At 42.2% G+C, this 24,476-nt stretch overlaps 1 protein-coding gene across 3 annotated transcripts in view; it reads right to left on the bottom strand.

The window, feature by feature from the left end:
* Positions 1 to 9,786: 9,786 nt before the first annotated feature.
* Dnajb4 (DnaJ heat shock protein family (Hsp40) member B4) overlaps positions 9,787 to 24,476 on the bottom strand; it is a 28,355-nt gene continuing 13,665 nt past the window's right edge. For 2 of the 3 annotated variants that reach the window (XM_032897151.1, XM_032897150.1), the window contains 4 exons: positions 20,222 to 20,281; positions 19,246 to 19,487; positions 12,346 to 12,914; positions 9,787 to 11,125 (listed from right to left, as the gene is read on the bottom strand). In XM_032897151.1, coding sequence (XP_032753042.1) covers positions 10,892 to 11,125; positions 12,346 to 12,914; positions 19,246 to 19,456 — 1,014 coding nt within the window. In that variant the 5' untranslated portion in view covers positions 19,457 to 19,487; positions 20,222 to 20,281 and the 3' untranslated portion in view covers positions 9,787 to 10,891. The remainder of the gene's footprint in view (positions 11,126 to 12,345; positions 12,915 to 19,245; positions 19,488 to 20,221; positions 20,282 to 24,476) is intronic. The other variant, XM_032897152.1, reaches the window with a different exon arrangement.

Raw genomic sequence — 24,476 nt, 5'->3', positions numbered from 1 at the left:
TGGGTATGTTGTACCTTCATTTTTCATTAAATTCTAAAAGTTTTTTTAATTTCTTTCTTTATTTCTTCCTTGACCAGGTTATCATTGAGTAGAGCATTGTTCAATTTCCACGTATATGTGGGCATTCTTCCCTTATTGTTATTGAAGACCAGCTTTAGGCCTGTGGTGGTCGATAGCACGCATGGGATTATTTCTATCTTTCTGTACCTGTTGAGGCCGTTTTTGACCAATTATATGGTCAATTTTGGAGAAAATACCATGAGGAGCTGAAGAAGGTATATCCTTTTGCTTTGGGATAGAATGTTCTATAAATATCGTTAAGTCCATTTGGCTCATGACTTCTCTTAGTCTGTCTACGTCTCTGTTTAATTTCTGTTTCCATGATCTGTCCATTGATGAGGTGGGGTGTTGAAATCTCCTACTATTATTGTGTGAGGTGCAATGTGTGTTTTGAGCTTTAGTAAGGTTTCTTTTTTAATATGTGGGGTGCCCTTGTATTTGGGGCATAGATATTTAGGATTGAGAGTTCATCTTGGTGGATTTTTCCTTTGATGAATATAAAGTGTCCTTCTTATCTTTTTTGATGACTTTTAGTTGAAAATTGATTTTTATTTGATATTAGAATGGCTACTCAGCTTGCTTCTTCGACCATTTGCTTGGAAAGTTGTTTTCCAGCCTTTCACTCTGAGGTAGTGTCTGTCTTTGTCTCTGAGGTGTGTTTCCTGTAGGCAGCAGAATGCAGGGTCCTCGTTGCGTATCAGTTTGTTAATCTATGTCTTTTTATTGGGAGTTGAGGCCATTGATGTTGAGAGATATTAAGGAATAGTGATTATTGCTTCCTGTTATATTCATATTTGGATGTGAGGTTATGTTTTGTGCTTTTCTTCTCTTTGTTTTGTTGCCAAGGCGATTAGTTTCTTGCCTCTTCTAGGGTATAGCTTGCCTCCTTATGTTGGGCTTTACCATTTATTATCCTTTGTAGTGCTGGATTTGTAGAAAGATATTGTGTAAATTTGGTTTTGTCATGGAATATCTTGGTTTCTCCATCTATATTAATTGAGTTTTGCAGGATACAGTAGCCTGGGCTGGCATTTGTGTTCTCTTAGGGTCTGTATGACATCAGTCCAGGATCTTCTGGCCTTCATAGTTTCTGGCGAAAAGTCTGGTGTGATTCTGATAGGTCTGCCTTTATATGTTACTTGACCTTTTTCCCTTACTGCTTTTAATATTCTTTCTTTATTTTTTGCGTTTGGTGTTTTGACTATTATGTGATGGGAGGTGTTTCTTTTCTGGTCCAATCTATTTGGAGTTCTGTAGGCTTCTTGTATGCCTATGGGTATCTCTTTTTTTAGGTTAGGAAGTTTTCTTCTATGATTTTGTTGAAGATATTTACTGGTCCTTTGAGCTGAGGGTCTTCACTCTCTTCTATACCTATTATCCTTAGGTTTGATCTTCTCATTGAGTCCTGGATTTCCTGTATGTTTTTGGACCAGTAGCTTTTCGCTTTACATTATCTTTGACAGTTGAGTCAATGATTTCTATGGAATCTTCTGCTCCTGAGATTCTCTCTTCCATCTCTTGTATTCTGTTGGTGAAGCTTGTATCTACAGCTCCTTGTCTCTTCTTTTGGTTTTCTATATCAGGGTTATTTCCATGTGTTCTTTCTTGATTGCTTCTATTTCCATTTTAATTCCTTCAACTGTTTGATTGTGTTTTCCTGGAATTCTTTCAGGGATTTTGTGATTCCTCTCTGCTTCTACTTGTTTATTTAATGTTTTCCTGTGTTTCTCTAAGGGAGTTCTTCCGTCTTTCTTGAAGTCCTCCAGCATCATGATCAAATATGATTTTGAAACTAGATCTTGCTTTTCTGGTGTGTTTGGATATTCCATGTTTTGTTTTGGTGGGAGAATTGGGCTCCGATGATGCCATGTAGTCTTAGTTTCTGTTGCTTGGGTTCCTGCGCTTGCCTCTCGCCATCAGATTATCTCTAGTGTTACTTTGTTCTGCTATTTCTGACAGTGGCTAGACTGTCCTATAAGCCTGTGTCAGTGCTGTAGACCTGTTTTCCTGTTTTTCTTTCAGCCAGTTATAGGGACAGAGTGTTCTGCTTTTCGTGTGTGTAGTTTTTCCTCTACAGGTCTTCAGCTGTTCCTGTGGGCCTGTGTCTTGAGTTCCAGGCAGGTCACTTGCAGCAGAAAGTTGGTCTTACCTGTGGTCCCAGGCTCAAGTTTGCTCACGGGGTGCTGCCCATGGGCTCTCTCTTGGTGGCAGCAACCGGGGAAGATCTGCGCCGCCTCTTCCAGGAGCCTCCGTGCACCAGGGTTCCAGATGGCCTCTGGTGTTTTCCTCTGGAATCAGTAATGTGTGCAGAGAGCAGTCTCTTCTGGTTTCCCAGGCGTGTCTGCCTCTCTGAAGGTTTAGCTCTCCCTCCCACAGGATTTGGGTGCAGAGAACTGTTTATCGGTCTGTTTCCCTTCAGGGTTCCAGCGGTGTCTCAGGCAGGCTCCTGCTGCTCCTGGGCCCTCCCCACAGGAACCCAGAGGCCTTATACAGTTTTCCTCTTGGGTCAGGGATGTGGGCAGGGGTGGGCAGTGTTGGTGGTCTCTTCCGCTCTGCAGCCTCAGGAGTGCCCACCTGACCAGGCGGAGGTCTCTCTCCCACGGGTTTTGGGAGCAGAGAGCTGCTGCGGGCCGGGATCCGCGGGTGTGGGACTTCCCGATACCACACTCTTAATGGTTAGCTAAATGCAGTTCTGAATCACATTTACCTAAAATAAGCATTTCAGGTTATAAATTTGCTCAGAAAGTAATAGGTCTAACTTCATGATATATTTTATATTTCCTAAATTCGTAATAATCTTCTCCCAAATTGTTTTCAAAACATTCTTTTGCATGTTTCAAAAACATTTTGCATTATCTTCCTCCTTGGATATCTTTCTTAAATGTATCAACAAATTAAGTTTCATAAAACATTTACTAAACTATTCAGCATAAATTTAACCCAGCAATCATTAAGAAATTATTCTGTATAAGAACTAATGGGAGGGGGTGTGAGATGGCTCCGCCCAGTAGTTCATCTGAGAAGTCAGGACAGGAACTAAACAGGGCAGGTACCTGGAGGCAGGAGCTGATGCAGAGGCCACGGACAAAAGCTCCTTACTGGCTTGCTCATCTGCTTTCCTGTGGAACCCAGACTACCAGCCCAGGGGTGGCACCACCACAACGTACTGGGCCCTCTCTCATCAACCAGAAAATGCCTTACAGGCTTGCCAACAGCCTGGTGTTATGGAGGCATTTTTCTCAATTGAGGCTCCCATCTCTCAAAGGGCTCTAGTCTGTATCAAGTTAATGGAAGAGTAGCCAGGATTCATTCATTTCTCTCTCCTCTCTCTCTCTCTCTCTCTCTCTCTCTCTCTCTCTCTCTCCTCTCCCTCCCCTCCCCTCTTCCCCCCTCCATCTCCTCTCCCCTCCCTAATCTCCCTCCTCTCCCCTCCCTCCCTCCATAGAGAGAGAGAGAGAGAGAGAGAGAGAGAGAGAGCTGAGATAGCAGCATACACCATCAAGCCCAGCTCCATATTTTTACACTTTTCTGAGAACCGTTATCAGACATTTTCTTCACTGTTGCCTTAGAGACAGATGCATTTATCCCATCTATTTAGATGCCAGAAGTAAACTGTACTGAAATAGCATTGATAAAAGAGGCGCTTGCCTAATGATCTCTGAATTCAAAACACATAAATACTAAACAAAACACTAAGATTTGGAGGAATGATTACCACTGAGTGTGCCTGCTGCTAGGCCTGACACCCTGAGTTTGATCCCCAGAACCCACATGGTGGAAAGAGAGAAGACTTCTGCACATCACCATGGCACACGCATGTCCACACACACACACACACACACACACACACACACACACACACACACACACACAGATAAATACATGTAAAGGAAACCACGAAGGTAGCAGCTTCAGGAGACATAGCTTTTCCCCTCGCTTATGCTCATTTATGAGGACCATAAAATTAAGAATGTTTGGGGTTGGGATTTTGGCTCAGTGGTGGCGGCTTGCCTAGGGCGCAAAGGCCCAGGTTTGGTCCCCAGCTCGGAAAAAAAAAGAAAAAAAAAAAAATTAAGAATATTTGCCTGATTGTTTCCCAAGCACCGAAATTAAAGGCATGGTACTGCATGTTATGTTCTTATATTTTTATGCTGTGCAACAACTTTTCCCGGGAGCATGCGACCCACATCTACTCATCTGATAGATCCCACAACACACCAAAGCCGGACTTGGTGAACCAGTGACGTTTATTGGAGTTCCTTGCAGGAATATGGGTGAGGGGTTACTTACAGGAGCAGCAGTGACTCACGTGCAGCTGCATTAACAAAGCCCAGGCGAGCACAGGTTGCGGCTCACAAATCTGAGAACCTGGAGCGTGCCCAACCAGCAGGAGCTCAGCAGATGGGAGAGGGTCTTTTCCAGGTTCCTCAATCGACTAAACCTCCTCCAGGCAGCCTGGCTGGTTTCTGCTTCTTCCAGGCGCCTGGTCTGATTCTAGAGTCCTTGGCTCTGCTCGCTATGAGAAAAACTCACGGTTTTTTATTACTTTCTTTGGCAGGGAGGGACCTAGAGAATCTGCTCCATCTCAGGCACTTGCTGGGGATACTTTGAGTTCTTTACTTCCTGTTTCAGGAGAAATATCACAAATATCACTCAATTGAAAATAATTTTCATGGGCTAAAACTCAGATACTGTGGGCATTGGATGTAGTTCATTCATACCATTTGCTCAGGATGGGAAAGACCCTGAGTTTTAATTCACAACACGGGGGGGGGGGAGGTATCAGATAATTGCATATTGCCATTTGTATAGACAAGAAATTGTGTGTCCGCAACTCAACATTTAAACTAATACCCAAGTGTCATGAAGGCAACTAGACGTCAGCATGAAACTGCATTCTTACTACCAACCCCCTCAGAATGCCATGCTATATAATCCACACGCATGTGTCTGTGTGCATGTGCGCACGTGTGTGATTTCTATGATGGTTTGAAAGAGAATGACTCCTACACACTCATATGTTTGGCTACTTGGTCCCCGGTTGCTAAAACTGTTTAGGGTGGATTAGGAGGTGTGGCCTTGTTGTTGGAGGTGTGGCCTTGTTGTTGGAGGTGTGGCCTTGTTGAAGGAGGTGTGGCTTTGTTGGAGGAGGTGTGGCCTTGTTGGAGGAGGTGTGGCCTTTTTGGAGGAGGTGTGGCCTTGTTGGAGGAGGTGTGCCACTGGGGTCAGGCTTTGAGGTTTCAAAAGAACAGCCATTCCCAGTTAGATCTCTGCCTCAAGCTTGTATTTCAAGATGTGAACTTTCAGCTACTGCTCCAGTGCCATGCTCACCTGCCCCACTGCCAGGTTCCATCGCGATGGCTACGGACTCTGAGACTGTTAGCCCCAGATATGCTCTTCCTTCTGCAAGTTACCTTCATCGTGTTATCTCATCACAGCCATAGAAAAGTACCTAGGACAGACGGGCACATTCTGCAATCTAACGTACTGCTTCCACTCACCCCTGCAGAGCGTGTTACTGCACTGAAAACTGTAGGCACTTACAGCACAACAGTAAATGTGTCGCTAAATCTAGACAGGGCATACACCTGTTCTCCCAGCATATAGGAGGCTGAGGCAGAGGCTGGAGGATAAGTTCACAGCTAGCCCAGGCTACAGAGTAAGACCCTGTCTCAAAAAAGTAAATTCTAAAAAAATCGATGTCGGGGTTGGGGATTTAGCTCAGTGGTAGAGCGCTTGCCTAGCAAGCGCAAGGCCCTGGGTTCGGTCCCCAGCTCCGAAAAAAAGAAAAGGAAAAAAAAAATTGATGTCCAGCACTGTAGACCTAGTGGAAACACAGGACTGGGAAAGGCACAGGCCTAAGGAGAGAAGTTGCTACTTGTTTAGCTAAATTATTATATTGTCAAACTGCCTTGTGAGCATGTGACCCATAGTCGAATGCCTTTTTCGGAGAGGCCCCTCTTCACAGTGAACGCCACTGTGTAGCTGCCCAGGAAAACTAACAACTGGAAAGTCAGTCCTAAATAGGACAATTATAGCACCCCTTTAAGGCTAGGTGAACATCACAGCAGGTGAAAGAACCTAAGAAGCCCGACAGGGAAAAGGGCACGGCACAGCCATTGCAGTCATGAACTCACAGCTACGGTGAGTCATGCTGAGCCTGCCCAAGATTGGCCCGGTCCACAGTCAATCATGGGCAGAGGTGGGGCTCCCAGCTGCTGAACCTTTGGCTGCTAACAGATTCTGGGAGATCCCGGAAGTCACTGTCTTTGGTTGTGTGCACACTGGGGTCTAACAGCTCCAAATCCATGCTCACACAAACAGCCCTGGTCAAATCGAATGGTTCACAAATGAAACATGCCATGTGGGGAAAGAGTCTGTCGTGGGGAGGAACCTTGACAGTAGTAGGAGATAGGAGAAGATAGGGGTCAGACTAATCAGGAAGCATGATATACATGATATTGTCAAGGGACAAATTTAACTTTTAGAAAAAATTAGAAGGGTTTCAAGAAAGGTGAAAGGGTATTGGAAACACAGGCAAAGTAACCTTCTAGTTTTGTTCCCTGAACAATTGTACAAACCTTCATTATTAAGTATAAATAATAATCTGTTAGTATCCGATGGTTAGTTTTGTGTTAAGACATGTGCTTACCTGCACATATGTATATACACGTGCACGCACACGCGCTCACACGCGCGCGTGCGCACACACACACACACACGCACACACATACACACACACAGTTTGTGAAGATAGACAGCCATACTACATTATATATTATTATCAAGTGAAAACCATGTTGGCCTTGACTCTGTGAGACTGAGGAGACAGTTCCTGAAACGTGAGAAGAGTAGTCGCATCGAGGCGATTGACTGAGTCCACCTCTTGTACTCACTTCATGTCATCCGCCATAAATACTCCAAGGACAGTTTCCTGAGAATAAACAAGAGGCTTGTCCAACTCCTCACTTCCAAGGTGCACCAGTAACAGCCAGAAAGACGAGCTAATGTGGATGTCAAAGCCCAAATGCTTTCAAGGCCACGGGTTACTGAGCACCATGTGCAGGAGAGGGGAGGTGCGATGGAAGAGCGCGTCTCGCTTGGAACCATCCTAAGAGAACTATTCCCGGAACACAGAGCCACAAAACACATGCGCTGGCAGGCTCTGAGCTCCTTGGATATGTGTTCTTTTTAACATAAGCGGCACATACTGTCCTTTTGTGGGAAAGGCAAACATCTTTAATAAGTGGCTCTCCTGGATTCATTCTCCTGCAAATTTATTTGACCTATGCAAGGACTAGTAAGTTAAAGTTTGAAAAGAATTTTTTTAAAAAACGGTCTTGCAAATCTTTTGCCTGCATGTGTGTAGGTGCACCACATGCATGCCTGGTGCCCACAAAGACTGAAGAGGTGTCCTCGGAACTGGGACTACAGATGGTTGTGAGCCAGCGAGTGAGCGCTGGGAAATGAACCCAGGTCCACTGGTAAGAGAGGCAAGTGCTCTTCACCTCTGAGCCCTCTCCCTAGCCCCTAAAAGGGACATCTTAAAAATCAAAAGTACGGGGTTGGGGATTTAGCTCAGCGGTAGAGCGCTTGCCTAGCAGGCACAAGGCCCTGGGTTCGGTCCCCAATTCCGAAAAAAAGAAAAAGAAAAAAAAAATCAAAAGTACTCTCACAATTTAAATCTGAAAAATTTTAATACTTCACTATCAATTCAATATTTAACAAAATGGGCATTTATTACACTCCAAAGCACGTTTCCTCTAGATTTATATACTTTTGTACATCCATTCTACTACTGTCACTGAACCATATCCTCAGCCCTGAGTAGTGTGAACTTATTTTAGTTACAATAATATATTAACTGAAAGATTATTCGTGTTTATAAAGCCTTTATTTTGGCTCAGAGAAAACGTTTATTCAGTAAGATTGTGATAGTAATTGCTGGTTTAAGGCAGGCGTGGTGTGAATGTTTCCATGAGTTCGGTCTGGCCTCATCATCAGGAGCTTCATCCCTTCATGTGGTGATGCAGCAATCATGAGGCAGGAAGAAAAACTCCCATAAGTTTAACATTAACCTGAGTCACATGGAGCAACAGACTGGCCAGGGCTACACAGTAAGACCAAACCTCAACACAACACACACACACACACACACACACACACACACACACACACCTCCCTACCCTGCAAAAAAAAAAAAACAAAACCCAAATAACCCATAAGTTGAATACTGTGGGTTCCGAAAACGAACTGCAACAGCTACTCCGGGACTTTTTTTAGCTCCTTATATTTGTGAGAGAATTCCCATGATGTCCAAGGAGATCACGGTGTGATTACCTCACCTCTCTGGCATTTTTAAATGTTCTATTTGCAACTCATGTATGTAGTTTTCCCCAACAATTCCACTCTCAAGTATGTACCTCAGAGAAAGCAGTCGGTCTGCCCACACAGGAATGTGTTTACAAGTGCTCCTAGCAGCGTTACTCATCCAAGCCCCTGAGTAGCTATAACCCAGATGCCCACAGCACCAATGGAGAGGTGAACCAAGTGGCATTCTGCCCAAGTACATGATCTGCCACAACAAGGGATGAAGTTCCTGATACTGAGGCCAGACTGGACCGTGAACCCAATGCTAGGTGAATGACATCAAATTAGGGAGCCACATGCTGACTGACTCCATGATATGAGAGACTAAGAGAGAACTCCATCATGAGAAGTGGGTCAGTGTTTGAGCGGCTGAAGGGGGAGAAGGGAGCACCACAGAGGCTCTTCATGGGACTGGGACAGAGGTGGCGACTGTGCAGGACCAAGAATACACTAAATCCAAAACTGTACACTACAAAGAGGAGAGAACTGGGCACCACGCCGTGATCAGAGGCTCTTAGTGTCAGGCAGCTCTGCTCCACTCACCACCACAAAGGGGGAGGGAGTTAGTGTGGATTTTATCTTATAGAATCCTTCCCGTTAAAACCACAAGGTATATGCTTACTACAACCTACACTGAATTTCTAAATCACTTGACATTCTATTAAAAAGCTTATAGGGCTCTTCCTGTAAGCAGCCAGAGGTGACCTGTGAAGATGGTTTGCTACTCCCTTGACCCAGAAAACCCCACAAAATCATGCAAATCAAGAGGCTCAAACCTTCGTGATCACTTTAAGAACACCCGGGAAACTGCCCAGGCCATCAGGGGTATGCATATCCACAAAGCCACCAAGTATCTGAAGGATGTCACTTTAAAGAAGCAGTTGTGCCATTCCTGAGGTATAATGGTGGAGTCGGTAGGTGCGCCCAGGCCAAACAGTGGGCTGGACACAGTATGGACAGTGCTGAACTTTTGCTGCACGTACTTAAAAATGCAGAGAGTAATGCTGAGGGTAAGGGTTTGGATGTAGATTCTCTGGTCATTGAACACATCCAGGTGAACACGGCTCCTAAGATGCGCAGATGAACCTCCAGAGCTCGTGGCGGGATTAACCCATCCATGAGCTCCCCTGCCACACCGAGATGATCCTCACTGAGAAGGAACAGATTGTTCCAAAGCCAGAAGAGGAGGCCGCACAGAAGAAAAAGATATCCCAGAAGAAACTAAGAAACAGAAACTCATGGCACGGGAATAATTCAGCATAAATAAATGTGGATAAAGTAAAAAAAAAAAAAAAAAGCTTATAGGGCCCAGTATACCATATATATTTATGTATAGATATACATCAGTCTGAAAACTGTTTTATAGAAAAAGGTTTTATAACATCACTTTTGATAGACATAAAACAGAAGACAGTAATTTTTTAAATGTAAATATATTTAAAAAATTAAAACACCTAAGAAATGCAATCTATATACATGAAAAGGTAAGATATTTATACGGTAACAGCTAGTACAACATCGCCCACAAGCAGCGGTGCTGTCCATTGTGTTCAGATTTTGGTTTAACGTCGTAATGGTAGATCAGTGTCTTCAGGGAAATTATGTAAGGTATACAGCATGAGGGACTCACAGAAGACTGCAAATGGGAAATGAATGCCAAGGAACAGTATTTTCTCTAAAAACAAATATTAGTAAACAAATATCTTAAACTAATGAACCACAAAATGAGCTTATTAAGTTCAAGATATATAGTCAACTTGCATAAAATTACATGTGGCCATTTCAAAACAATGTTTCTAAAATACCAGTAACTCTGACTATTGGGATGTCCACAGGAGACAAAATGTCATTCATTCTCTTCTTATGAGGAGGTCTGCTTTAAGAACATTACAACCATGTTCTTAGAAAATGCTACAGCATCCTTGAGAGGTCACAATAATAAAGCATCAATGCGTTCTGGTGCCAGCCCAACACAGCGGTTCTGGATGTGACCCAGACTGCATTTCTGATGACTTTGGCTTTTATTCTCCTCCACATATGTCACATACAGTTAAGGATTTTAATTTCTATTAAGGGAGCCTATCACACTGATCATTTAAAGATACACACACAGAGAGAGAGAGAGAGAGAGAGAGAGAGAGAGAGAGAGAGAGAGAGAGAGAACTTGGATGATCTAGTACTTTACTAGAAGTGTATCTATAGACCACAAAACCAAATTTTACTTATAAATGAAATACTGAAAATTTCTGATTTGGGAGAAATGAAATATAATACAGTGAATGACCTTCATCTCTACTGTAAAAATCCACTTTTGCCTATTTGAACCGTCTCTATTCATGCAATTTAATGAGCCCTCAGAAGAGTTTACACATCTTTATACAGAATTCACATCAGTCAAACTGCCAGTACTTTTATATTTTCAGTGTCTTATCAAAATATGGATAGCAAGGTTCTTCTCATTCTATGAGGCAGGGAGATGTTTCCTAAGGATCTCTTTGGATGCTGCAGAAATGACGTCTGGGAAGGACACATCAAATTCTATCAGTAGGTCGCCACGTTGGTCTGGGTTTTTTGGAAATGGCAGCCCATAGCCAATAATTCTTCTCCTCATCCCAGGTTTCACGATGTCAGTGACTGACATAGGTATGTTTCTTCCATCCATTGTTGGCACATTAATTGAGCAGCCACACAATGCCTAAAGTGGACCAAATAAAATGAAGTTATTAATAAACTTCCAAACTAAAAAATATAAGATTGTGCTAGGTAATAAAGGGTAATACCATGAAGGTAAAATTTTAACTTCAAAAGGATTACGATAGTTATTAAACCTTTTCTATTCTAAAAAATCTGTTCAAGAGGAGCATAATCAGAGATGTTACCAGAGACAGCCAAGAGAGGACAGAGGGAAAAAGGAGAAGTAAAGGGCATCTTCCACACTGGCTTAGGATGGGAATAGTCAGGGTGCAGAAAACTGAACAGGAGGAGCGGGAGGACTTTAGAACTAAACTGAACAAAGCAGGAGCAAAACCTATTCCAGAAGACCTTGGGCTATCTACTGGCTGCCATACAGTCCCAGCTGAACCACACAGGAACCATGAGCCAAGACTTCATGCTCAGAAATGCACAAGGAACTCAGAAATACAGAGATCAGCAGGTAGAGCAGAGCAAAGCAGAGCACGAAGGTGGACAGAGGTCGCTGTCACAGAAATGGCGCAATCATCTGCTTCGCCTGGGACTACAAAGTGCCTACACTAAACAAGGACCGCTCTGTAGCAGCACTGGGACAAAGCGAAAGCCAGGAGCCATCACACAGTGTGGCTGACACAGAGGAAATAAACAAAGCAATGACAGCAAACTCAGGGAACGGCAAATGTGTCTGGGGTAAGAGCCCGATTCTACCTTCACACAGTTCGGACTGTGTGGGAGGGATATACTGAGACGGTTAAGAATGCACACAGGGGCATGACCCCTTTGAGAAGTGGTGCAGAGGGCTCAGGAGCTTTACCAAGGGGTGGTAGTGTGCACCATGTCTAAGTCCATGCATGCTATGGTTTAATGCCTGTTATATAAATTGGACTCCAAACCACTCACTTCAGAAGCAATGTACTAGTGGACTTCAGTGGGGGATTAGCAATGCAGATCTCAGACCACAACCTAAAACTAGAGTTAACCCAACACTGGCCATGAAGTATCTACTCAAGCTTGCACTGAAAAACTGGCACTTAAATGGTTAAGATCAGTAACTAAACCTGGAGCCTCTGATGGCATCCTTGAGAGTAATAGCAGCTCTTCCTAGGGAGTCATTATGAGGAAGAAGATGCAGAGCAGGACAGAAGGCAGCTCCTGCCCACAGCCCCCTAAGGTACTCAGCAGTGCTCATCTCTGGCCTTAGAGTCACAGATCTTACCGACTTACCTCCCGTAAACTAATTTTAGCAGTATAAACTATATTCGATCCATCTCTCTTAAATTTGGGATGTTCTTTGTCTTTAATAATAAAAACAATGTCTGCTGGGATGCTATTTGGTGTTTCATCACCTTCCCTTGGGAAAGTAATTTTGGTGCCTTCTTTCCACCCTTTCTTTATTTCAATGGTGAGAATTTTATCCTCAGATCTGTAACTCCTTCCATCAGGGTTTAATCTCTTTCGAGAAATCTTCATCCGTTTGGTGCAGCCACTGTATATTTCTTCAAGCGAGACTCTGAGTTCATGAATAATGGGAGGGTCTTGTTTGAGACGGGAGGGCCCCACGGAATTCCTGTCTCTTGGATATCCATTCATGCTAAAGCCAAAGGCACTGAAGGGGTCGCCATCTATCTCCATCTCTTCAGAGTCTCGGCCTCCACCCATCCGTCTCCCGAAGAAAATATCAAAGGGGTTGGCACCTCCAAAGAAGGCTGCAAAGGTCGCATGCGGATCTCCGTGGAACGTGTACCTGAAGGTGCCTCCTTGTCCGTCAGTGCCGCCAGCTCCACCCTTCAGGCCTGGTGAAGAGACAAGCGTGATTAGGAAAACGGTTACAACTCTAGACTGCTGACCACTCGCGACTATGTTGCTAACAAACTGACTTATCACTCATGGTCTGACACCTCACTAGAATTAAACAGAATAGCTTCTGAAGATCCATCCTAAGTTAAAGTTTTAGCCTTTAAATCATTCCTCCAAATTCTTGTTTTAATAATTTCTTCTTGAATCTTGTTTCACAATAAATATGAAAAATAAAAGGAAATTGAAACTCTCTTACCTCAAAAACCCCTGTCCTAGCACACTTAAGTATTACAAATTTAAGACTTTTAAAGATGTCGGTTGTAAAGGCTTTAGTAATCACCAACAACAGAAATGGAAATCCTAAGAACCACTGTAACAAGTGCAACAACAATTAATACAGCTCACTGTTGTGCCTTTATTGCATTCCTCTGCTGTTATTCTAAAGATTTTTAATTTAATTCTGTGGAGGCATGTGTGCACACATGCGGGTGCCTGGGAGGTCAGAAGCACCACTCCTCTGGAGTTAGTTACAGACGGTGGGAAGCCTCCTGATGTGGGAGCTGCGAAGTGAGCTCAAGTGCTCGGAGAGAGCAGCAAGTGCACAGCCATCGCTCCAGCTCCTAGGCCTTTTACTGTTTAATGACTGAAATAGAATCTTCTTATAGCAGCAAGGAAAATATAATAAAAGGGACAGTTTGAAAATGCTTTTTCAAAGACTGACTTATTTATTGTATTTGAGCATTCTGTCATTGACACACCAGAAGGGGACATCGGATCCCATTACAGATGGTTATGAGCCACCATGTGGTTGCTGGGAACTGAACTTGGGACTTCTGAAGAGCAGCCAGTGCTCTTAACCACTGAACCATCTCTCCAACCCGAAAAATGATTTTGTAGACACTAGATTATTATCATCTTAGATAGCAAGACTTTTTTTCTTTTTTTTTAATTGGATATTTTCTTTAGTTACAATTCAAATGTTATCCCCTTTCCCAATTTCCCCTCTGGAGTCCCCCTATCTCATTCCCTGCCCCCTGCCTCTATGAGAATGTTCCCCCAGCCACCCACCCACTTCCCCATCCCCCCGCCTGGCATCCCCTACACAGGGGCATTGAGCCTTCACAGGGCCAAGGCCTCTCCTCTCAGAGGCCCGAGAAGGCCATCCTCAGTGGCAAGACTTTTTATGTCTTCATTATCACATCTTGGCACAAAACACTTGAAAACAGGACTGGAATAAAAAAAGATCACGTTTTTTTTTTAAAAAAAAAAAAAAACATGTAACGTGGACTAGTTATTTCTGACAACCTGCTTCACACAGCAGCTCTATGACCTTTTACCCAGAGGTTCAGCAAAGTAACATGCGGCTGACAGATTATATATATTTAAAATAGCATTTTCTATCACATACCAAAAAAAATTCAACTAAAGCCCATAAAACAATATACTGATGTTTTAAGAGGCCAATTATGGCAAAGATTTCTGTAGTTCTATCGAAGCTTCTGGAGGAGCCTAGAAGGATCCTTAACCAAAAAAGTGAGGAGGAAAATTAAGATTTTAGAACTCTGGATAACTCGACTTTAAACGAGATTCTTATATCCCAATGTTCCTATTGCTCATAAATATGAGGTTGAAAATGACAGGTACTCCAGTCTATCGACTGAAGAAAATCAGCTAATTCTTAAAGCTGTCTTGAACTGAAACTAAAATAAGTGTTTTGAGAATCAGCGTAAAGAAGACAAAGCAAACAAAATAACACACTCGGGCTGCGATCCCTGCAATGCCAAGGAGGCAAAATGGTCATCTCTTACTGATGTAGTCGGCTTCTACTATTACAGGGTATAGTGTGTGTGTGTGTGTGTGTGTGTGTGTGTGTGGGAGAGCGAGAGAGAGAGAGAGAGAGAGAGAGAGAGAGAGAGAGAGAGAGCAGCATGCGCTTATGTCATCCAACAGTCTCAACTGACATCTGAATTCTCACCATTTATCCATGAATAGAAATCTAAAGGACCAAGAGAGACCTAATCAGAGTCCTCCCTCATCAGAGGACTGCGCATGCACACACAGGCATGCACACTCACGTTGCACACGTGGAATGACAGCTCTGAGGATAAACAAGGTTCCTATGCAGCTCATCCAGTCTTCCTTTTATAACTTTGTCAGAATGACTGTAGCTCCAAGTGTGAAAAGCTAGTGACAGACTTTCTTACATGAGAGATCAAGTACAGACCTCCAAGGCATGACAAGGTAACTACGAGTACTTAAATCATTTCAGGAATTGTATCCCTCTTCCCACAGGTTTCATAAAACATAACAGTTTACCAGTTAATTAACTTGGGTAAGTGAGCTTGTCTATTCTTAGTTCTCTAAATGCTTTGGACACATAACAGAAAAGAAAGAATAACATTTCAGTATTACATCATAGGTTTGGCTTTTCCCTAAAACGTCTTCCCTTGCTCCCAAAAATGGTAATTCAGTCAGTATTATAGTCTGTGAGAAAATTTACACGCAGCCTGAAGTGACTTACTCATCAGAGCTAACAAAAAATGTGGCCTTGAGTTTCCTAGACACAAAATGGTCAACGGTGGAGCCAGACAAGGAAGGAAGCTACTGTAAACCTGAGGACGTCCTACCAAACGCTGCTGTGACAGGACGTGAGCTGCGCGGTCTCCTGCACGCCTCACCCTTGAACTCTCTCAAGCACGCCATCAGCCCGAGAGTTAGCTTCAGCCTGTACACTGCAACTCCCAGCAAACACTGCAACATCCAGTGCATTCTCTCTGCTCTCAGCAACGTTTTCTAGACACTGCCTAGTCGGGGAGTGGACTCTAGAGTCCACATCTGCCTGGTCTTTAAATCAAGTAGCCAATTTAATATGCAAAAGCAAATAGTCAAAAGCAATGACGTCTCTTAGTTAATCTGACAAAAAAAAAAAAAGGTATGAAAAGAAGAAACTCTAGAGAAGAACTGGAATTGCAAAGGAAAAAACCAAGGCCCTACCACCAACTCCTACTGAAGGAGGCCTAGTGTCGAACAGGTTTTGATTTGCAGCAAGACTTCAGAGTCATAGAACAAGGACTTTAAACTCACAAGTAACTTCTGTATCTTTAGGACCCAGAAAATAAAAAGGTGCAGCTGACTAAATGTACGAAAGAGAGCAGTGAACTACATGAAGGCTGGTACGCTAAATACTTAGCAGCACAGCAAACACTGTCAGCACCCAGGAAAGATTACTGAGTAAGAAATAATTGAGGGAAATTTTTAATTTTTATATTTGAAAACTACTTACTTATGGTCAGTTAGTTGGGTCTGTCAATGGCATGTGTGCCATGACATGCATATGGAGGCCAGAGGACTAAGGTCCCTCTTTCCAACACCCATTGAGCCAGCTCTCTGGCCCAATAGAGAAAAGTAATTTAATTGTTTAATACAAACTTCTGCTCACATCCACTTAAACCAAGCCTAAAAGTTTAGGGCAGAGAATAATTCAAAATGCAATTACAGATTTTTGTAGTACCATGATTATTTTCAAATCTTTCAGCTATGGGGTAAACTAATTTGTTATTTAATATGTAGATTACATCACAAAGTTAATTTGTATACAGCTCAGCTGTAATAACTGAACCGCCAGCACCATCCATCTGTGGGATATTTCCGTCACTCTCAGGAGGTCTCTATTTCCTGTTTACTCCTGTATTCCTACCTCCAGCCATAGGCAAGGGAGTTCCACCATCCCTATAAAGTTGTCTTTTCCAGATATTTCACAAATTGAATTACATTACATATTGTCTTTTATATGTAGAGTCTTCATTCAGCATATTTTTCCAGGTTCACCTAGTTGTGACATATTTCATTAAACGAGTCCTTCTATTGTTAAAAAGCACCCCGTTGGAGTATACACTCCTTGTTGACCATATGCTAAACATGTGACTTCTGGGTTGTTTGGACTCAGGGACCTTCGTGGTCCTACTGTGAACAATCCAGTATATGTCTGTGTATGATCAAACGTTTTGCCTTGTTTGTGTTTCCTTTTTATAGATTCCCAGGAATAAAACTACTAGATAATATAGTAACTTTAAAACATAGTTATCTTATTCACTTCTTAAGCATTTTAAATTTCATATATTAAAAGAATTTCACAACGTGAAATCATTTCATATTAATGGTTCTCTTAATTCCTAAATATGGACAGAATTTTGTTACTATTGGAGAGGCCTAAAGACCCAGGAATTTAAGCACACACAATGAGAAAGAGAAAGGGAAAAGCTTCTACATATTCTCACACAGAGCACTGACAGGCGGTGGGGGGGGACTGAGAGCAGGGGTTTCCGCGTGCTTAGCCAGTGCTGTGACCTGAGTGTCACGCCTCCTAACCCTAAAGAGCTTAACAGTCACCATGTGCTATTCTACCAAAGAGTAAAAACCAGACAGACAAACAGACAGACAACCAGAAAAGCGCAAGTCTTCACTCTCCTGCATTTTCAGGTAGCTAATAACTATCAACACTTTAAGGAACCAATCCTGTGTCATGCTTCTTTTATTGCTTAAAGCACTTCTCTGGACTAAGAACACCAAGAATAAAAAAAGACTCAGGATATACTGATAATTGTGATTTAGTTTTTGAAAATTTAAGTCACTGGTAATTTGAGGAGTGGGTGGAATCACTCAAGAAAAGCACCACCCAGAGAAAAACTTAAAGAGTTACGCGTGCCATCTGGTATACATGAAAGCCTGAAGTCAAACACGCTTAACGAGCCTGAGTCCTGTGGCCTAACACAACAGAGGTGCACTCGAGCAGTCCGTAAGATGGAGCCAAGTAACCTGCCTTCACACAAGTGGTCTGTGGGAACTCACACCACTCCGCCTTCTCAAGAGTGGCCAGAGTACTGGCAAGGTCTCAAGAGCCTGCTCGCCTCTGAGAGGTCACATCAAGCATGGCATTCTCAACAGTGTGACCATGGGGAACACAGAACACAGAGACCCATGTCTTGCTTTTTGTAATTACTCACTTTGTAAGAACTTGACACTGTCGATTCGCACTACAACCATGGGCAGCAGCATGAACGTTAATGCTTGGGACTGACCCAAAACTAGAGCAGGAGGAAAAGCGCCTACCACTGCACCGTGTAGTCAGGTTAGTTTGTTTAATGCAAAATGAGTAGTCCCAGTGTGGCCCTGTTTGAAGGACTTGTAATTAGGGAAATCTGATGTTTAAATGCTATAAACAAAGAGAAAACAACGTTTCCATAGCCAACACAACTTTAAGACACTAGAGAAGAGTAATGCAAAGGACTTCAGTCCCTGTTTCAACATTTGAAAACCCCAGAACTCTCGAACAGCAGCATGGTTGCTGCTGCGGCTGACTGACAACTTCAAAGTCCTATTTTATGGCCACATTTATGGAGACACTGGACAAACCTGGGTTCAGATTGGGAATGGTAAAAGGAGACTCTCAAAGGCTACTGAGCTCACTGAGTTCTGATCTCAGAAGGCAAGAAAAAAACAAAGGCTGAGGGGAAAGGGGGGCTTTCTTGCTTCCTCTTCACCCAGATAGTAAAGTTTCCAAAAGAAATAGTTAACTAAAACAAAATCAGTCATTGTTCCTACTAGGTGGCCATTTTAGGTTAGAGAGAGAGGGGAGAGAGAGAGAGAGAGAGAGAGAGAGAGAGAGAGAGAGAGAGAGAGAGAGAGAAAGATCTTGTTCTCCTGGCACAATATTAACTGTTTACAATTAAGCTAAAAACTTGTTCTGGTATTTATGACATCAGGGAAATTCTTTCCTCTCTAGGCAGATTGCCAAAAACAACTAGAAGCTAAATGCCTGTGCCTTCCGCTTCTACGACACAGCACTCCGTCTTGTTCGGTTTCAACAGCGTCACTCTAAAGGGGCAAAAAACTTCTTGCTTTTCTAAATAAAATAAAAATGTCCCAGAATTTGAATTGCCAATCTTAAGATTTTAAATGACTTAAGATTCTATTAATACTAGCAGGAAAATCATTAAAAACAAAATAGGTTGCATAAGACTTTAAAACAATTCATTCACAGGCATGGGAATTCAAGGTTTCTTTTAAAATATAAAATGCTAAAACCATAAGTCTAACAGTAGAATATGAATAATACAATAATCTAAGAAAAAACCCACAAAGACAAATAAGACATTTCATTCATAGCTCATTCGAATAATCAAAGATTAGACCTTTTTTTTAACTGTTATTTTTCTTTGTATTTTAGTATGTCTGACGATCTACTTGAATGGTAACCAGAAGGCTGAGGTAAAGAAGAAAGAAAGGTAAGACTCGGAGAGAGCCAAAGGAACAGGATATGCAGCTTACCTTCTTCGCCAAACTGATCATATATTTCTCTCTTTTTAGGATCACTCAGTACTTCGTAAGCTTCTGCGACCTCTTTAAATTTTTCCTCTGCTTGAGGAGACTTGTTCTTGTCTGGATGAAATTTGAGGGCTTGTTTTCGGTAAGCCTTCTTAATATCTTCATCTGTAGCTCCTTTTTCAATTCCCAAAATGTGATAATAGTCTTTCCCCATTTCGAATGCCTTGAAATGAACTTAGATTTCCCTTTGTAAAAGAAAACAGCGTCCCCGGCTTAGCGACACAATGATTCTGAGGAAATAAAGCAAGCTGGGTATCTTACAAGTTAAGCGAATCAGCACTGGGCTCAGCTGTCCGAGGCAGCAGGCAGCGTCTCTATTTAATTCCTTCCCCAGCAGCTCACTTACAGATAAATATACACCAGCCAGTCTCAGCTAGACCCTCCCACTGCAACGACGTGTCTCTGTACTTTCTAGAACGCACTGCTGCAGGACGTCACTCTCCCAGCGGCCTCTAGGCAGTGCTGAGCTCTGTCTCCTCCTCCATGTTTAACTGTCGCCTTCCCTTCCTTCTGGCTGTGCTCTTTTACTTCCTATGGACTCAGCACACCAGCACAGAAGGCATAACTACATATACATTTACTCCATTAAGGGCAGAAAGGGAACAGAAATAATTATAGCCATTAAACTGATTACCCAGAAGAAAAGCCCTGAACTTACTGCAGGCATTCTCAGTTCAAGTTAGCTAGCTGTAAAATGTGCCCAACTGAATATGAGGTATTTACATTTAAAAGTGTTAAATAATTTAGGTCATTTTCAAAATTCCTGGGGTCTATCAATCTGAAAAGTGAGGGAGTCACTATATATAACGTCACATGGTAAAAAGGCTGTTATAACATTGAAAAGCAGTATTTTAACATAAACAGGTGACTTAAGAATGATTTAACTAGGATTTTTTGATAATATTTAATAATCCATTACCTAAAAGCTCACTGCATGCAACAATGACATGGAAGAGCCCATCCTGAGGGTGTCTTCACACTGCAGGGAAAGTAGGGGAGACAGGGTCAGCCTTCAGCATGCTCACTTCAGAGTAAACATCACCCTGGACCAACCTAAGGTCTGGGTATATTATTAAAGAGAGAGAGCTGGGTAACAACTACTTTTAAAACACATTTCCCCTAATTATAAGTGTTTATTTACTGATAAAGACTTTCTTTAAACCATGGGGGAATTCTCCCTATCCTCTAGGATTCCCTTATACTATTAGTATCTTCCCTTTTAATCCCTTAAAAACATGTGTTGCTATTTGTTGTAATTTTTAAATTAACAGTTTAAATCACTTTTGCATTTATATGCTACTTAGTGCTTTCTTTCTTATAAAATGTATCTTGAATAAATGAGAAATATTTTGAATGTAAAGAACTCATGTTTTATCTCTTATGTGGGTTTTCAATCTGTACTGGCTGGTTTTGTGTGTCAACTTGACACAAACTGGAGTTATCACAGAAAAAGGAGCCTCAGTTGAGGAAATGCCTCCTTGAAAACCACCCGTTGTCGGTGGTGCTGTCCCTCGGCTGGTGGTCCCGGGTTCTATAAGACAGCGAGCTGAGCAAGCCAGGGGAAGCAAGCCAGTAAGTGACATCCCTCCATGGCCTCTGCATCAGCTCCTGCTTCCTGACCTGTTTGAGTTGCAGTCCTGACTTCCTTTGGGGATGAACAGCAATGTAGAAGTGTAAGCTGAATAAACCCTTTCCTCCCCAACTTGTTTCTTGGTCATGATGCTTGTGCAAGAATAGAAACTAAAAATGTTCCTACTTCTAGGTGAGAATTGAAACTGAAGGTCTTGGACACAGTTACTAGTCAAGTCCTCCACTACTTAAGTCCAGCCACCATTTTTGATATGATATTGCAAGAATGGATTACTAAGACTATGTCCAAAGAAATGTACTCCGTTCATATTGTATTTAAAAGTCTTCGGTGTCTGGAAACTTGGGGGTTGGGGGAGGGGGCAGTGCTGCTAAAAGGTAAAGGCCATAGCCATACAAGCTAAGAATATATACTGAAAGTTTCATGGCCCCAAGGGATGGACCGCCCCTCTGCCTGCCAGCACTTGATGACGAGGCACTTCTGAAGGCTCCTCTCAAACTCCCGCCCATAACTGGTAATATCTCTCACTTTGCCTTCTACAGTCACACAGCTTTTGAGCTAGCTTCATGTTCTTTAGTCTATCAATAAATATCAGTATCAAAACATTTTTTTCAAATTCCATGTTCCAAAGAACATGGGAGAAGTTAACATCCAAAGTCATCATGAGACTGCTAGTTTGAAAGTGCATCCGCCATCACACTCACTCACAAATATCTACCTGCTGATACAGGTGTGTGAGTGTAGACAGGAGAGAGACTATGAAGAGAAGAGAAACTACCATTAGCAAATTCAATTGTATTTAGAAATTATACTTTGCTATTAAGTGGCAAGATGCCATGAAGCTATAATTCTCCTCTTTTTATCACAAGTATCTAGCCTGCCATAGCTAGTGGCAGTCGCTCAGGATCTAGCCTGCTGTACCAGGCAGTCGCTCAGGATCTAGCCTGCTGTACCAGGCAGTAGCTCATGATCTAGCCTGCTGTACCATGCAGTTGCTCAGGACTCAAAAGAGCATGAATTTATTTTTTCATGTATATCAAAAACCTTAAATATGATTATTTTAATCAGTGTTAACAGCAACAAAGTTTTCGTGCATCACAGTATGTTGACCTGAAATGCTACTTTATTTTAATGACACATGGGCCGGAGGTAATTCAAAATTTGAAAGTCTCTTACTTTGTTCTTAGCACGTTAATCAAACTTCCTTACTTGGGAATTATGCTTTAATAACTATACAAAAATGATTTGTACAGAAGATAGCACTTAAACTCCACATCTAGAAGTAGAACACATCCATCGTTCAACTGACTCCATCTTTTTCTAATTTGGTTTTCACTTCTACATAACAAAAAAATTTAAGCTGTTGTGATGGTTCACACCAAAATCCCAGCACTCAAGGACCGAGGAAGATGAAGATCAGTGTAAGCCACATAGTGAGCTCAGGGCCAGCCTGAGCTATGTCAGAAAACCCTGTCCTTCATACACTGTGAGGAGCACAGAGACATGGGCTGGCTTCGAGAACTACCCAGAAAAAAAACCTGTTCTAAAATTAGGTCACTAAAAAGGCTGAAACAGTGGCAAGTTTTAGGCTAGCCTAGGCTACAGAGAGAGACCCTGTCTCCATTAATTATTAAGATGATTTCAAAAATACTTGAGAACAAATTAATATTTTACTGATATACTTATTAAAAAAAACTTTTCTACCAATATTTAATTTTTTAAGCAGGTCATGTTCAACCCCAGAGTTCCTTTCCTTTCTTTAAGAATTGTTTGTTTCATGTATATGAGTACACTGTCGCTGTCTTCAGACACACCAGAAGAGGGCAGCAGATCCATTGCAGATGGTTGTGAGCCACCATGTGGTTGCTGGGACTTGAACTCAGGACCTCTGGAAGTGCAGTCAGTGCTCTTAACCTCTGAGCCATCTCTCCAGCCCCATGCTCTTGGTTTCTAATAACAGCTCTGCCACTTACACAGGTAAAACTGCTCTAGAGTTAAACGTAAAAGATTATTTAATCTAGGTGTGGTGGTATAAACATTTAATTCCAGCAGAGGCAGTCGAATCTCTATGAATTGGAGACCAGCCTGTTCTACACAGTGAATTCCAGTACATCCAGGGCTATGTGGATAGATCCTGTCTTCATGGCTCCCTCACAAAAAAACAAAAAACAAAAAAAAACCACTGAAATGTATGACATATACATAAAAGTTTTTACACTATTTTAAGCTGTACAAACTATTTTGCTATCAGTGAAAGTCTGCTGATAAAAGTCTCCATTTACTCTGGATTTCAGTTTGCAAAAAAACACTTATCAAAACAAATAAGTAACTGTCAGACTGACCTCAAAGGACTCAGACATCCCTCCCCGTGTTATCATGCCATAAGCCAAGGTTCCTTCAGACTTTCATGTCTGAATACTGACTTTTCTTACACTAATAAGCTCTTCCAAGCTTTCCTAATAATTGCATTTATATAATAGCTGTTTGGAAAATGTTTTCATATGCTCTGATATGTATGCATATATGTGCACACATTTGGTATTTGAGCAAAAGAAGTTTTCATAAAGCTTCTCTATAATTATGATCTAACAGTGAGCTATGATACTCTTTTGCAAGTTTTTTGTTTATTTTTATTTTGAAACAAGGTCTTCACTCTATAATGCAAGTGGGCTCTCTGAACTCGTAATTCACTGCTTCAGCCTCCTAAATGTTAGAATTACAGGCCGGTGCCAAGAGACCCAGCAGCTGTGGTAACATTGTTTAAATAAACATCATTCCAGTATTAGCATAAAAAGTAAATAGCATTGGTCTGTGTCTGTTCTCCTACTTTCCCTATTTTGGGTGTAGATTATTCTAATAAATCAGACTGGTCATCTATTACTGGCCGATCTTACTCGTCCGTATTATGTTTTCCTTCAAAGCGCGTAAGCACTAAGAGCACTGTGAGTTTGGGGTTCAGACTGCAAACGTCTATCCCTATGGAAAGGCTTCAGACCTTCCTAACGGCTAAAATACCAATAACTCCTACAATGGCTTTAATTGCAGCTTTATTTTAAAGGGAAAAAATAACTTTTAAAGAGATTTTAAAATCAGTCAGCTTACACCCGCTTTAAGTATAGCATCAGGAGATCTGATATACTCTTCTGGCCTCTTCAGGAACGGGCATACATGTGCCCCCTCCCCCCTCCCACACACACAAATAAATAAGACAAAAATCCTTTAAAGTGACTTTAAGGTGACCTGTGGGTACACGCACTTGCTGCCAAGCCTGAAAACTTGCTTCAATCCCCAGGACCCACATTATAGGAGAGCTGAATCCTGTAAGCTCTTCTCTAACTCACAGTAGCACACACATACCCACGTATGCACACAAAAACAAACTTTTTTTTTTTCTTCAAGAAATGTGGTATTCAAGCCGGAGGAGTCAAGGACACCTACAGAAGAACTATAGAGTCTGGGCCATGGAGGCTCACAGACTGAACCACCAACCAAAGAGCATGATGGGGCGGGACCCAGGTCCCTACACATTTCAGGCAGATGTGCAGCTTGGTCTTCATGTGGGTCCCCTAACAATCAAAATGGGGGC

The sequence above is a fragment of the Rattus rattus genome, chromosome 3 (genome assembly GCF_011064425.1).
Source record: "Rattus rattus isolate New Zealand chromosome 3, Rrattus_CSIRO_v1, whole genome shotgun sequence".
NCBI lineage: Eukaryota > Metazoa > Chordata > Mammalia > Rodentia > Muridae > Rattus > Rattus rattus.
This window is presented reverse-complemented; position numbering and strand designations above follow the sequence as displayed.